General features: G+C 42.2%; 1 protein-coding gene across 3 annotated transcripts in view; it reads left to right on the plus strand.

Moving 5' to 3' along the window:
- Positions 1–15292, plus strand: part of FAM151B (family with sequence similarity 151 member B) — a 40922-nt gene that overhangs the window by 1305 nt on the left and 24325 nt on the right. For all 3 annotated transcript variants that reach the window (XM_060201101.1, XM_007519118.3, XM_060201102.1), the window contains exons 2-5: positions 5053–5178; positions 5840–6005; positions 8498–8715; positions 12617–12752. In XM_060201101.1, coding sequence (XP_060057084.1) covers positions 5053–5178; positions 5840–6005; positions 8498–8715; positions 12617–12752 — 646 coding nt within the window. The remainder of the gene's footprint in view (positions 1–5052; positions 5179–5839; positions 6006–8497; positions 8716–12616; positions 12753–15292) is intronic.

The following is a 15292-nucleotide window of genomic DNA, read 5'->3' on the forward strand; positions in this document are numbered from 1 at the left end:
TAAAGACAGAGAAAAATTGAGAGGAGAGAGACAGAGAGACATCTGCAGCCCTGCTTCACCTCTTGTGGAACTTCCCCCTGCAGGTGGAGACCAGGGGCTTGAACCCAGGTCCTTGTGCACTGTAATGTGAGCACTTAACCAGGTGTGCCACTGCCTAGCCCCCCTCAAGTTGAATTCTTTAACTTCCATTTTCACTTGCATATCAGTTTCTCCTTCTCTTTTCATGGCTTGATAACTCACTTCTATGTATTTATTCATTTGATAACTCACTTCTATGTATTTATTCATTTGATAACTCACTTCTATGTATTTATTCATTTGATAACTCACTTCTATGTATTTATTCATTTGATAACTCACTTTATGTTGCCCAGCAATATTCCATTGTCTTGGCGTATTCAGTTTAGTCATTCACCCACCAAGGGACTGACTTACCAGTTGCCTCCAAGTTTGGGGCCATTATGAAGGATAATTTATGTAAACAACTGTGTGTAAGTGTTTTGTGTAGACATAAGTTTTCAGCTCCTTTGGATAAACAACAAGGCGTGTCATTACTGTGATAAAAGTGCTGTAAGTATATTTTCTTTTTCCTTTTCTTGCTTTTATTGCCACCAGGGTTATCGCTGGGGCGTGATGACTACACTAGGAATTCACTGTCCCTGCTGAAGATTTTTTTTCCTTTTTCTATTTTACTTGATAGGATAGAGAGAAATTGAGAAGGGAGGGAGAGATAGGGAGAGAGGAAGAGAGACATGTGGTAGTAGATAGCATAATGATTACACCAAGAGACTGTCATGCCTGAAGGTCCAAAGTCCTAGGTTCACCATTTTTCAGCTTCTCCGTGTTATATTGAGCTATGATATGTTATAGAGAGACTTGGACTCCATGCTTTTAATCTTTCATGTAGATATTTTAATAATTAGGAGGCAGTCAAGGTAACTAACTGTAAATATGAGAATTATGTATAATTTGCATGTGCTATTTAATAAATTTATGAATACTGAGCAACCAGAAGGACAGAAATCACTAAAGTTAGGACAGAAATAAATAACATTGAGAATAGGAAAACCATACAAAAGATCAACGAAAGTAAATGTTGGTTCTTCGAAAGAGTAAACAAAATCGACAAGCCTTTAGCCAGACTCACAAAACAAAAAAGGGAGAAGACCCAAATAAATTGGATAGTAAATGAAAGAGGAGAAATCACAACAGATACTGCAGAAATTCAACATATCATGCGAGGCTTCGATGAACAACTATATGCCACCAAGCTAGAGAACCTGAAAGAAATGAATGATTTCCTAGATACCTACCAACTTCCAAAACTAAGTAAAGAGGAAGTGGATAACATGAACAGGCCCATCACAGCTAATGAAATTGAAACAGTTATCAAAAATCTCCCCAAAAATAAAAGTCCTGGACCAGATGGTTTTACAAATGAATTCTACAAAACTTTCAAAGAAGAACTAATACCTCTACTTTTAAAAGTCTTCCAGAAGATTGAAGACACTGGAATACTCCCTGCCAGCTTCTATGAAGCCAACATCACCCTGATACCAAAAGCAGACAGGGACACAACCAAAAAAGAAAGCTACAGACCAATATCTCTGATGAACATAGATGCGAAAATATTGAACAAAATTCTAGCCAACCGGATACAGCAGTATATCAAAAAGATTGTTCATCATGACCAAGTGGGGTTTATCCCAGGCATGCAAGGTTGGTTTAATATACGTAAATCAATCAATGTGATCCACCACATCAACAAAAGCAAGACCAAAAACCACATGGTCATATCAATAGATGCAGAGAAAGCCTTTGACAAAATACAACATCTCTTCATGATCAAAACACTACAAAAAATGGGAATAGATGGAAAATTCCTGAAGATAGTGGAGTCTATATATAGCAAACCTACAGCCAACATCATACTCAATGGTGAAAAATTGGAAGCATTTCCCCTCAGATCAGGTACTAGACAGGGCTGCCCACTATCACCATTACTATTCAACATAGTGTTGGAAGTTCTTGCCATAGCAATCAGGCAGGAGCAAGGAATTAAAGCATACAGATTGGAAGAGAAGAAGTCAAACTCTCCTTATTTGCAGATGACATGATAGTATACATGGAAAAACCTAAGGACTCCAGCAAGAAGCTTTTGGAAATCATCAGGCAATACAGTAAGGTGTCAGGCTATAAAATTAACATTCAAAAGTCAGTGGCATTCCTCTATGCAAACACTAAGTTAGAAGAAATTGAAATCCAGAAATCAGTTCCTTTTTCTATAGCAACAAAAACAATAAAATATCTAGGAGTAAATCTAACCAAGGAAGTGAAAGACTTGTATACTGAAAATTATGAGTCACTACTCAAAGAAATTGAAAAAGACACAAAGAAGTGGAAAGATATTCCATGTTCATGGGTTGGAAGAATTAACACCATCAAAATGAATATATTACCCAGAGCCATCTACAAATTTAATGCTATCCCCATCAAGATCCCAAGCACATTTTTTAGGAGAATAGAAAAAATGCTACAAATGTTTATCTGGAACCAGAAAAGACCTAGAATTGCCAAAACAATCTTGAGAAAAAAGAACAGAACCGGAGGCATCACACTCCCAGATCTCAAACTGTATTATAGGGCCATTGTCATCAAAACTGCTTGGTACTGGAACATGAACAGAGACACTGACCAGTGGAATAGAATTCAGAGCCCAGAAGTAAGCTGTCCCCACACGTATGGACATCTAATCTTTGACAAAGGGGCCCAGACTATTACATGGGGAAAGCAGAGTCTCTTCAACAAATGGTGTTGGAAACAATGGGTTGAAACATGCAGAAGAATGAAACTGAATCACTGTATTTCACCAAATACAAAAGTAAATTCCAAGTGGATCTAGGACTTGGATGTTAGACCAGAAACTATCAGATACTTAGAGGAAAATATTGGCAGTATTTTTTTCCGCATAAATTTTAAAGACATTTTCAATGAAACGAATCCAATTACAAGGAAGACTAAGGCAAGTATAAACCTATGGGACTACATCAAATTAAAAAGCTTCTTCACAGCAAAAGAAACCACTACCCAAACCAAGAGACCCCTCACAGAATGGGAGAAGATCTTTACATGCCATATATCAGATAAGAGTTTAATAACCAACATATATAAAGAGCTTGCCAGACTCAACAACAAGACAACAAATAACCCCATCCAAAAATGGGGGGAGGACTTGGACAGAATATTCACCACAGAAGAGATCCAAAAGGCTGAGAAACACATGAAAAAATGCTCCAAGTCTCTGATTGTCAGAGAAATGCAAATAAAGACAACAATGAGATATCACTTCACTCCTGTGAGAATGTCATACATCAGAAAAGGCAACAGCGGCAAATGCTGGAGAGGGTGTGGGGTCAAAGGAACCCTCCTGCACTGCTGGTGGGAATGTAAATAGGTCCAACCTCTGTGGAGAGCAGTCTGGAGAACTCTCAGAAGGCTAGAAATGGACCTACCCTATGACCCTGCAATTCCCCTCCTGGGGATATATCCTAAGGAACTCAACACATCCATCCAAAAAGTTCTGTGTACACATATGTTCTTGGCAGCACAATTTGTAATAGCCAAAACCTGGAAGCAACCCAGATGTCCAACAACAGATGAGTGGCTGAGCAAGTTGTGGTCTATATACACAATGGAATACTACTCAGCTGTAAAAAATGGCGACTTCACCATTTTCAGCCGATCTTGGATGGACCTTGAAAAAATCATGTTGAGTGAAATAAGTCAGAAACAGAAGGATGAATATGGGATGATCTCACTCTCAGGCCAAAGTTGAAAAACAAGGTTAGAAAAGAAAACACAAGTCAAACCTGAAATGGAATTGGAATATTACACCAAAGTAAAAGACTCTGGGGTGGGTGGGTGGGTGGGGAGAATACAGGTCCATGAAAGATGATGAATGACATAGTGGGGGTTGTATTGTTAAATGGGAATCTGGGGAATTTTATGGATGTACAAACTATTGTATTTACTGTTGAATGTAAAACATTGATTCCCCAATAAAGAAATAGAAAATGTATGAATACTGAATCATGAACTTATCTGATTTCTCATACTAATACTGCTGAGACTCATGCCCTGAAGAGGAATATTTCTTGTGTAATTTAGGGGTCTAAATTTTTTAATATAGGGGGGCTGGGCAATGGCACACCTGGTGAAGTGCACAAGGCACCATGCACAAGGACCTGAGTTCAAGCAGACTCCCCCTCCTGCAGGGTGGAAGCTTCATGAGCAGTGATGCAAGTCTGCAGGTGTCTGTCTCTACTATTCCCTCTCAATTTCTCTCTGTCCTATCAAATAAAGACAGTAAGAAAAAAAAGGTGTGTGGGGGGGAACGGGACAGAATGACCACTAGAGCAGTGGATTTGTAATGCCAGCACCAAACCCCAACAATGATTCTGGTGGCATATAATAATAATAATAACAACAACAATAATAATAATTGTTTAATATAAACTAGAATGGAGCTTTAGGTGGATGAATCAGCTAAATCATAAAAACTTATCAGTTATTAAAATAGCTTTTTTCTTCCTCTGTACGTCTATATGTTTTGAATGATCTTTTTTCACATAATATAACACTCACCTTTCTCAAATATAAAATTTAGTGATTTTTTTACCCTATAAAAATGATCCTCTTTTGAGTGATGATCCTCTTTGCTTACTAATTATTTTGAATGATCCTCTTTGCTTACCAATTATTACTTTGATGATATGTAACAATATATACTATATGCCTGCCAACAACGTAATACTTTTTCTCAGTGTTTTTAAACCTTATATTTTTTGCCAACTTGGTTATATCATTTTCTCCCTCATTTCCTATCCCTGTCCCTTTTTATTATATATATTATATTTAATTATAATATATTTAATTATAACATACTTTATAATATGTTTAATTATTTAATTATAATTTTATTATATGTATCATATTTAATATATAACATATTCAAAAGTTTTATTCTTCTCAGTGTAAATGTTATAATTTTAGGATCTTGGAGTGAAAACATACTGGAATATTTTCTGAGAAATAACCTCATAGCAACAGAAGATGGCGCCCTGATCACCTGGTATCACGCAGCAAACTGTAAGGCTCACCTCGATGAGGCGCTGAAAAGTGAGTCCAGGGGCGGGGAGGTGGCGCACCTGGTTGAGCGCATGTATCACAATGTGCAAGGACTCGGTCTCAGCCCCGGTCCCCACCCGCAGGGGAAAGATTTGCAGGTGGTGAAGCAGGGCTGCAGGTGTCTCTCTGTCTCTCTCCCTTTCTATCACCTCCTTCTCTCTGGATATCTGACTTTTCTATCTAATAAATAAATGAAGATTTAATTTTTAAATATATATATATATCCTTTTACTATATAGGTGACCATTGTGACAGTTTTATCAACCTTTACCCCTGAAGTCCCCTGTTGACTGGAGCAGCTAGAGATATTCTAAGCCTTATCACTAGAAGGCTGGTACAGAACTTGAAATGATGTGATCCAACCAGGAAAATTCCTTGAAATCCCATGTTTTATTACAAAAATGCATGTGTGTTCGGTGTCCTATGCTCTATTGTATTTGGATAGTGTATCTTAGTATGTATTTCTATTATTGGAGGGATACTGTTTGAAGTTGCTTTCGTTTGCTCTCCAAAGGGAGGAATTCTGTCCTGTTTAATACTTGTTTTTCTGAGAGTTCTTGGGAGCAGAGACCAGAGAGTGTTTTGTTTTTTCTCCACAAGTTACTGGCAGTGTGTCTCCTATGTCAGCATTCACTTAAGGTTGTTTGTACAGGCCCTGCTCACATGATAGAGGCTGACGTCCTTCTTCCAAGTGATGGATCCGAACACGTCCAGCCAATCATGGCCCACCCTCCCGAAACAAGCAGCGACCTCACTTTACAGGAATGGTTGGGGGCAGTCCTGCAGAGCAACAAAGGCATCAAGCTGGATTTCAAGAGGTCCGTCCACAACAGTCTGTCTCCTGAGTCACCGCAGGTTATCTCCGCCTGTGCAACCTTAAACTGAAGACGGGAATTAGATGCCCAGCGTATTCCAGTCACAGAACTAAGAGCCACCCTGTTGTTTGCTAAAATTGCCTCATGGGAACTCATGAAGCCAAAAATCAAGTTATTTTTTTAAAAAGAATTTCTTATTAGTGACACTTACAGTACGGCAACTTTAAAAACCTGCTTTAGGGGGCTGGGCAGTAGCGTACCAGTTAAGCACACATAGTGCAAAGCACAGGGGCCTTTGCAAGGATCTGGGTTTGGTCCCACACTCTCCACCTGCAGGGAGCATGAAGCAGGTCTGCAGGTCTCTCTCTCTCTCTCCTTCTCTCTTTCTGTCTTCCCCTCCTCTTTCAATTTCTCTCTGTCCTATCCAGTAAAATTGAGAAAGAAAAAAACGTACTTCCACTAAAAAATGATCCAGGGGACAGAGAGTTGGCAGTAGTTGGGGTAATTTATGCATATTCCATTTCATTTATGGTAGCTATATACAGGGAATTATTTCAAATTCTCCAATTACTGAGGTGTTCCTTAGAAATAATATTTGGGGGTGGGTCACACACTAGGTTGAACACACATGTTACCACACACAAGGATCTGGGTTCAAGCCCCTGCTTCCTACCTGCAGGGGGAAGCTTCATAAGCGGTGAAGTAGGTCTGCAGGTGTCTTTCTCTCTTCCTCTCTGTCTCCCTCCCCTCTCAAATTCTCTGTCCTGTCAAATAAAGAAACAAGGAAAAAAAAAAAAAAAGGAAAAATGGCCACCAGGAGCAGTGGATTTGTAGTACCAGCACTGAACCCCAGTGATAACCCTGGGGGTGAGAGAAGAACATAAAAGGAGTAAGAATATTTGGGGAAATAATGCAACTGAGAGTGCAGGATTTGCATGTCTAAGGCTTCCAGTTTGCTTCCTGGCAGTGCGTGTATCAGAGTGATGCTGTGGTCTCTCTCTCACGTGAAACCCCTATCTCATAGAATAGGTTAGGTGGCATGCCTAACCAGGTGCATTACAGTGCATAAGGACCCAGGTTCAAGCCCCTGGTTCCCTCCTTCAGGAGGAAAGCTTCACGAATGATGAAACAAGTCTTCCGGTATCTCTCTGTCTCTCTCCCTCTCTTTCGTTCCTTTTCAATTTCTCTCCATCTCTATCCAATAACAAATAAAAATAATAAAAATATTTTTTAAAAGAATGTGGATCATGGCTTTTAAGAAGTTATACTATTTTGGAAGAATTGATCATAAAGAGTAAGATTAACTGTCATTTTTTAAAAACTTTATTCATTTATTATTGGATAGCGATGGTGAGAGATTGAGAGGGGAGGGAAAGATAGAAAGTGAGAGAGGCAGAGAGACACCTGCAGCCCTGCTTCACCACTCACAAAGCTTTGTCCCTGCAGTGGGGACTGGGGGCTCAAACCCTGGTCCTTGTGCGCTGTAACATGTGCCTGGCCAGGTGCGCCATCACCCAGCCTCTAAACCTTGCAATTTGCTAGTACATTTGTTTAGGTGAATCACAACCCGTTTACACCTGCAACACTGCTTCACCACTTTTGAAGGGCTCAAACCTTCAAAACCCTTTGCATTGTAACGTGTGCTCACCACCCGGCCCCACTGAAGCTTACTCAGTATACAGTCCCCACGTAGTAGGGACTCAAACCCAGGTCCATGTGAACTCTGTTGGGGGAGCCACCTGCCAGTCTCATTATTCATATTTTTATAGAAACTTCAGGGGGCCGGGTGGTGGTGCAACCTGTTAAGCACACGTAGCACTAAGCGCAAAGATCCAGGTCCAATCCCCGGGCTCTCCACCTGTGTGTGTGTGTGTGTTGGGGGGTTGATTCACAAGTGGCAAAGCAGATCTACAAGTGTCTATCTTTCTTCCTCTCTATCTCCATTCTCTCTTCAATTTCTCTCTAGTATAGATAATAGATAAATAAATAAATAGGGAAAAAATGGCCACCAGGAGCAGTGGACTCATAGTGCTGGCACTGAGCCCCAGCAATAACCCAGGAGGAAAAAAAAAACAGATTTAAAAAAAAGAACTGTAACTTCAAATAATCTTCATAATAATAATCTTCAGCTATATAGATGTGTAGATCTTGGGTGGAGGTAGATAGCATAGTAGTTATGCAAAGAGACTCTCAAGCCTGAGATTCCAAAGTTCCAGGTTCAGTCCCCTGTACCACCATAAATCAGAGCCAAGCAGCGCTCTGGTTTAAAAAAAAAAAAAGTATATATCTTTTGACATTTGGCTCATACTTTGAATATATGGCGTAAGCTTTCATTCTTTGATATTTCACTTTACTCAGGCATCATTGTATTATGCTTTTATGATTAACCTGAGCATCTGATAACCACCTGTCTAAAAAAAAAAAAAAAAAGAGCTGCTTCAGACTTTGCTTTTACTTCAGGACTAGATCTCATCAACATCAAACTCTGTTTTCAGCCTGGCAGCTGTACAGCCATCCATGATGCTCTTGGAAAACGTGAAGCCGCAGCTCAAACGCCCTGTGTGGATCAATGCTGACGTTCTTCCTGGTCCAGACGGAACTAGCAGAGCAGTGGCTGCAAAGCCTTTTATAGACACCGTGACATCCTTCTTTCCAGATGTGACCTTTTCCTTGGGTTGGACAACAGGATGGCATCCGGAGAAAGTCAATGATGGTAGTAATTTTAAAGTGTTTTTTTTTTAAAAAAAAAAAAAACCAAAACTATACTCAAATTAAAATGTGCACTAAACATAGTAGTTTCTCCTATTCACAGTTTTCACTTTTCTTGATCTCAATTACCACGGTGAAGCCTGAATTAACAAAACTCTACACAGTAAGATATTTTGAGAGAGGCTACATTTGCATTATGCCTTTTATGGTTAAAGGTTATATTGTTCGTTGGCCTGTTTTACTACTAGTTAATGTAATTCTGGCCCTGACTTACAAAGTGACTTTATCTTAGGTCTGTATACATGACTATGGTACATGGGATCCTACATTCAGAAGTTAATTCGAGGATATATAGGTTGTAGTGCTAGCCAAAGTCCCAGGCATCTACTGATGGCCTTAGAACATTCTCCCATCGATAAAGAAAGAACTTCTGTATAAAAAAGACTTCTTTAATATAAAACCAGAAACATTCCCCAAAACCTGAGAGAGGACTATCTGTCCTAACGACATGTGTAAGGCCTGCAAAATAGTTCACTTGGATAGTGTGTTTCTTCAGAACCCAGGTTTGAAACGGGCCCCCAGCTCATGAAAGGAAGCCTTGTGGGGCCTGGAGATGGCGCACCCAGTTAAGTGCACAAAGTACTAAGTGCAAGGACCCTCGCAAGGGTCCGGGTTCAAGTCGCTCCCCACCTGTAGGGGAGATGCTTCAGAAATAGTGAAGCAGGTCTGCAGGTGTCTTTCTGTCTCTCTCTCTCTCTCTCTCTCTCTCTCTCTTTTCCCTTCCCTTTCTCAGTTTCTCTCTGTCCTGTCCAATAAAATGGAAAAAATAGCCACCAAGAGCACAGGATTCATCGTGCCAGCACCGAACCCTAGAGATCACCTTGGAGGCAAAAAAGAAAAAAAGGACGCTTTGGTGCTGTGGTTGGTGTCTTCTCCCCTCCACACCTTGCCCCTGTCCCACCCCTCCCTCTTCCTCTCTATCAAAAGGAAAGAAAAAAAAAAAAAAGATGATGAGCTCTATAAACGATCCTTCTTTCTGCTTTTGTTTTTTGATGGATACCGTATTAATTTGGCGGCATCCCATCACTCAGCATTCATGGGGAATGATGATTTGCAGAGTTACAAATATGCAGAACCTGCCTGTTTCAAAACCATCCATTAGTGGCCTCTTTGAACTTGTAAACATTTTATGCTTTATTTTTTGGCCAAAATTTCTCTGTAAGATGAAAGGTGTAAGAAAGTAGAATAAGAGGCTTTTAAATGATGTATAACCAGGGGCCGGGCGGTGGTGCACCTGGTTGAGCACACATGTTACAGTGTGCAAGGACCCGGGTTCGAGACCCTGGTCCCCACCTGCGAGGGGAAGGGAAGCTTCTCAAGTGGTGAAGCAGGGCTGCAAGTGTCTCTCTGTCTCTCTCCCTCTCTACCATCCCCTTCCCTCTCATTTTTTGGCTATCTCTATCCAATAAATAAAGATAACAAAAAAAAAAACACTTTTTAAGAAATGATGTGAAGCCAGATGTAGGGGTAAGTATATGCTTAAGAGTGAGGAGTAGGAGCCGGGCGGTAGCGCAGCGGGTTAAGCGCCTGTGGCGCAAAGCACAAGGGCCATCTTAAGGATCCCAGTTTGAGCCCCGGGCTCCCCACCTACAGGGGAGTTCCCTTCACAGGCGGTGACCTAGGTCTGCAGGTGTCTGTCTTTCTCTTCCCCCTCTGTCTTCCCCTCTTCTCTCCATTTCTCTCTGTCCTATCCAACAACAACAATAAAGCAATGAGGGCAACAAAAAGGAGTAAGTAAATAAATATTTTAAAAAAAAAAGGCTGAGGAGCATGGACTCTGCTCCTAAGATATTAGAAAAAACTCCAAATGTAGGTCCCTTTTTTCCCATGTTATTGGCTGGGACAGAGAAATTGAGAGGGGGGAGGGGAAGATAGAGAGACAGAGAGACAACTGCAGCCCTGCTGCACTGCTTGTGAAGCGTGTCCCCCCGCCCCCCGCAGGTGGGGTGCGGGGGGCTGGAACCTGGAATCTTGCACGTAGCACAAGCTGAGTTGTACGCACTGTCCAAGTGAGCTATTTCACTGGCATCTATTTGTTTTCCCCTAAGCTTCAGTGTAGCTGCTGGAGGTGCTGCAGCAGGCAGTAAGCTGAGCTCACGTACGTGAGGCCCGGAATCTGATCCCAGCTCCACGCTTCTCGCTCGAGCTCATGCTCTGGTTCGCTTTCTTTTCATCTCTAGTCTCATCAATCAGCCAATCGATAAAGTCTTTTAAAGACTTGCTTTATTTGTTTTTTTATGAAAGGGGGTGGGGTAGAAGGTAGTTCATCCAACCGACCATCTGCTTTGCTCTGCAGGATCCAGGTTCAAGCTCCCAGCCACAACATGGAGGTGCCATGCAAAGAAGTGTCCTGACCTGTGTTGCCTCTCCCTCTCCCTCTCCCCTCGCCCCCTCTCTCCCTTCCCTTCTCCCTCCCCCTTTCTCCCTCCCCCCTCCCCCCTTTCTCTCCCTCCCCTTCTCCCTCTCTCTCTCTCTCCCACCCTTTAACCAAAATAAAATAAAATAAAAAATGAATTCGCCTGGAATGACAAAATCCTGCAGGCATGAAGCTCTAGAGAAAACCCTGGTGGAGACAGAAGGAGAGAGAGACAGAGAGACAGAGAGAGAGAGAGAGAGAGAGCGCCAGCCCAGATGGAGAGAGAGAGAGAGAGAGAGAGAGAGAGAGCCCAGATGGAGAGAGAGAGAGAGAGAGAGCCCAGATGGAGAGAGAGAGAGCGCCAGCCCAGATGGAGAGAGAGAGAGAGAGCCAGCCCAGATGGAGAGAGAGAGAGAGAGCCAGCCCAGATGGAGAGAGAGAGAGAGAGAGAGAGAGAGAGCCCAGATGGAGAGAGAGAGAGAGCCAGCCCAGATGGAGAGAGAGAGAGAGCCAGCCCAGATGGAGAGAGAGAGAGCGCCAGCCCAGATGGAGAGAGAGAGAGAGAGAGAGAGCCAGCCCAGATGGAGAGAGAGAGAGCGCCAGCCCACATGGAGAGAGAGAGAGCCCAGATGGAGAGAGAGAGAGAGAGCCAGCCCAGATGGAGAGAGAGAGAGCGCCAGCCCAGATGGAGAGAGAGAGAGAGAGAGAGAGAGAGAGAGAGCCCAGATGGAGAGAGAGAGAGAGCCAGCCCAGATGGAGAGAGAGAGAGAGCCAGCCCAGATGGAGAGAGAGAGAGCGCCAGCCCAGATGGAGAGAGAGAGAGAGAGAGAGAGCCAGCCCAGATGGAGAGAGAGAGAGCGCCAGCCCACATGGAGAGAGAGAGAGCCCAGATGGAGAGAGAGAGAGAGAGCCAGCCCAGATGGAGAGAGAGAGAGAGAGCCCAGATGGAGAGAGAGAGAGAGAGCCAGCCCAGATGGAGAGAGAGAGAGAGAGCCAGCCCAGATGGAGAGAGAGAGAGAGAGAGAGAGAGCCCAGATGGAGAGAGAGAGAGAGAGAGAGAGAGAGCCCAGATGCAGTATTATGCAGCACCAAACTGTACATACGAGTCTTGAATACTACCTCTTCCTCATCTTCCTGGCCTGATTTTGCTTTTAGGTTGGTTTTACTTATTACTTGGGGTGTGTGGGGGAATACTGAATGAGTGAGAACCAGACCACTACATTTTGACACACGTCGTGTCAGGGATCACCCTCGAGAACTCGTGCTTGCCAGTCCCGTGCTCTGCCTGCTGTCAACTTCCTGGGCCACTTGTCTATTTTTTTCCCCCCACTGAATATTTCTACTTGAATATCAAGAGGAATTTTAATTCACTTTGAACCCAAATGGAAATGTTTGTGAGTTCACCTATTCGTACACGGTGCTGGTTTTCCTTTAAATCGAATTCACATTTCAGATCTCCTTTCCATAAACTTTTTCTTTCTCATCTCAGGTTACAGCTGGACAATGGTGAAGGAGATGGAGCACATCTGTGGTGAACTCAGCCAGCCCGTCACGTTCCCAGTCAGGGCAGCGCTGGTCAGGCAGTCTTCTGCGCAGTTACTGTGGCTGTTGAGTAAATCAAACAGGTAGGTAAGTCTACCAGTCAGTGGTGTGTGCATGGGAGTGTGCGGGGCAGAGATGGAAAGAAGATGAGAAGTGATCATGTAGACAGGACAATAACTCCTACCTGACCACACTCGCAGTCTGGATTAGAACCCGGCATCACACGAGGGTGCCACGTGAGGTCTCCCACACTCTTTGTGTGGGTCTCTACCTGACGCTAAAACAATGATAAAAAAAAAAAAAAAGCCAGGGCATGGTGAAATTGCAAATGTGTGAGGCCCTGGCACTTAAAAAAAAATGCTGGTTATGTAAAACTGTGAAAAGATAGTCATATGAATTCTAGTTTTTTAAAAATTTCTTTATTGGGGAATTAATGTTTTACATTCGACAGTGAATACAATAGTTTGTACATGCTAATTCTAATTCTTTTTTTAAATTTACTTATTCCCTTTTGTTGCCCTTGTTGTTTTGTTGTTGTAATTATTATTGTTGTTATTGATGTCATCGTTGTTGGATAGGACAGAGAGAAATGGAGAGAGGAGGGGAAGACAAAGAGGGGGAGAGAAAGACAGACACCTGCAGACCTGCTTCACCGCCTGTGAAGCGACTCCCCTGCAGGTGGGGAGCTGGGAGCTTGAACCAGGATCCTTATGCTGGTCCTTGCGCTTTGCGTGATGTGCTCTTAACCCATTGCGCTACTGCCTGACTCCTGAATTCTAATTCTTATAAGCTCACAGATACCCTCACTCTGCCTCTCCCTCTCCCTCTCCCTCTCCCTCTCCCTCTCCCTCTCCCTCTCCCTCTCCCTCTCCCTCTCCCTCTCCCTCTCTCTCTCCCTTTCCCTCTCCCTCTCCCTCTCTCCCTTCTCCTCCCCCTCCCCCTCCCCCTCTTCCTCTCTCCAGGGTTATCACTGGGGCTCAGTGTCAGCACTAGGAAACCTCTGGTCCTGGAGGACATTTTCCCCATTTTATTTATTTATTTATTTATTTATTTATTTATTTATTTATTTATTTATTTTTACCAGAGTGCTGCTCAGCTCTGGTTTATGGTGGTACAGGGGATTGAACCTGAGTCTTTGGAGCCTCAGGCTTAAGAGTCTCTTTTGCATAATCATTATGCTATCTACCTCCCCCCATTTTTTCCCATTTTATTGGGTAGAACAGAGAGAAATTGAGAGGGGAGGGGGAGATAGAGAGGAAGAAAGAAAGATAAACTCCTACAGACCAGCTTCACCACTTATGAAGCGTCCCCTCTGCAGGTGGGGAGTAGGGGACCTTGCATGGGTGCTTGTGCTTAGTACTATGTGCACTTAACTGGATGCACTACCACTCAGCCCCCCTCTTTTTCATTAATAAATGAATAAATCTTTAAAGAATGTATAATACAGATACATATATTAAAACCATCTTCATGTTATCTTTTTCATAGATAAATCAATAAGACAGCATAAGAAGTCCAGCAATAAACAAAAAAAATTCATCATGGAACTTAGTATAGTAAAACCTGATATTTCTAATCATGGGGGAATATATTCAGTAACTGGTGTCGGAACAACACATCAGCTCTGTACAAAAATCAAAGCTGACACCTTCCCTTAATCTTTTCTTCAAAATACACTCCAGATGAATCAAATACTTGGACATCAAACATTAAATGCAGAAAGACAAGATATTGTTTGTTTTTTTTTATCAAGTTTTCAGAATGGGGAAACCTTTTCTTGTTAATGCAGAAAACCTCAAAGTTATAAAAGGAAAGATTTATATGTTATAACTTTATATGTATAAAGTTATAAAAGGAAAGATTTATATGTTTTTATGTAACATAAAAACCAGAAAGATTCTGGTAGACATGTCCAGACATACATATGTCAGTCAGATGTAGAGAATTCTAACAAAAATATTTTTCACAAATCATCCAAAAAAAAAAAAAAAAGATCCAGCCTGACAAATTGCTATATTGTGGAGTATGGAAAACAGATGCTCATGTATAAAAGAAACATCTGCTTACAATCTCATGAAAATAGAATCATATTTCACCCTGCCAAGTAATAAAGTTACTTGTGCCAATATTTCATAATATTGAACGTCCTCATATTTCTAGAATGAAGGCCTTTATTGTGATAAACTGTCCTTCTCATGTGCTGCTGGATCTGCCTGCTAATATGTTAGAATTTCTGCATTTGGAATCAAGATTATTCTGTCGTTGTTTTCCTCTTTCACATTTTTGGTAAACTTGACGGAGAAATCATCTAGGTTGTTTAGAGAAGGTGTAACACGTAACTTTCCCCGTTACATTCACATATATTCATTCACTGATTTCTTGTAGAGTGGGGCCTCAGGCATGTCTGACTTGACGGCTCCAGCCACTTTCTGTGTTCAGAGAGAGATGCAGAAAGAGGCAGGTGCATCGCAGCACAGAGCTGCTTCTGGGGCCTTTGCCCCTTGTGTGTGCTGTGGGGGCTGGAAGCTGGGCTGTGTGTGTAGCAAGGCATGTCCTGGCTGCGGGGCTAGCTCTCTGGCCGGTTCTTTCTACTTGTTTCTTTTTCTTTCTTTCGTTCTTCCTT

The sequence above is a fragment of the Erinaceus europaeus genome, chromosome 11 (assembly GCF_950295315.1).
Source record: "Erinaceus europaeus chromosome 11, mEriEur2.1, whole genome shotgun sequence".
Taxonomy (NCBI): Eukaryota; Metazoa; Chordata; class Mammalia; order Eulipotyphla; family Erinaceidae; genus Erinaceus; species Erinaceus europaeus.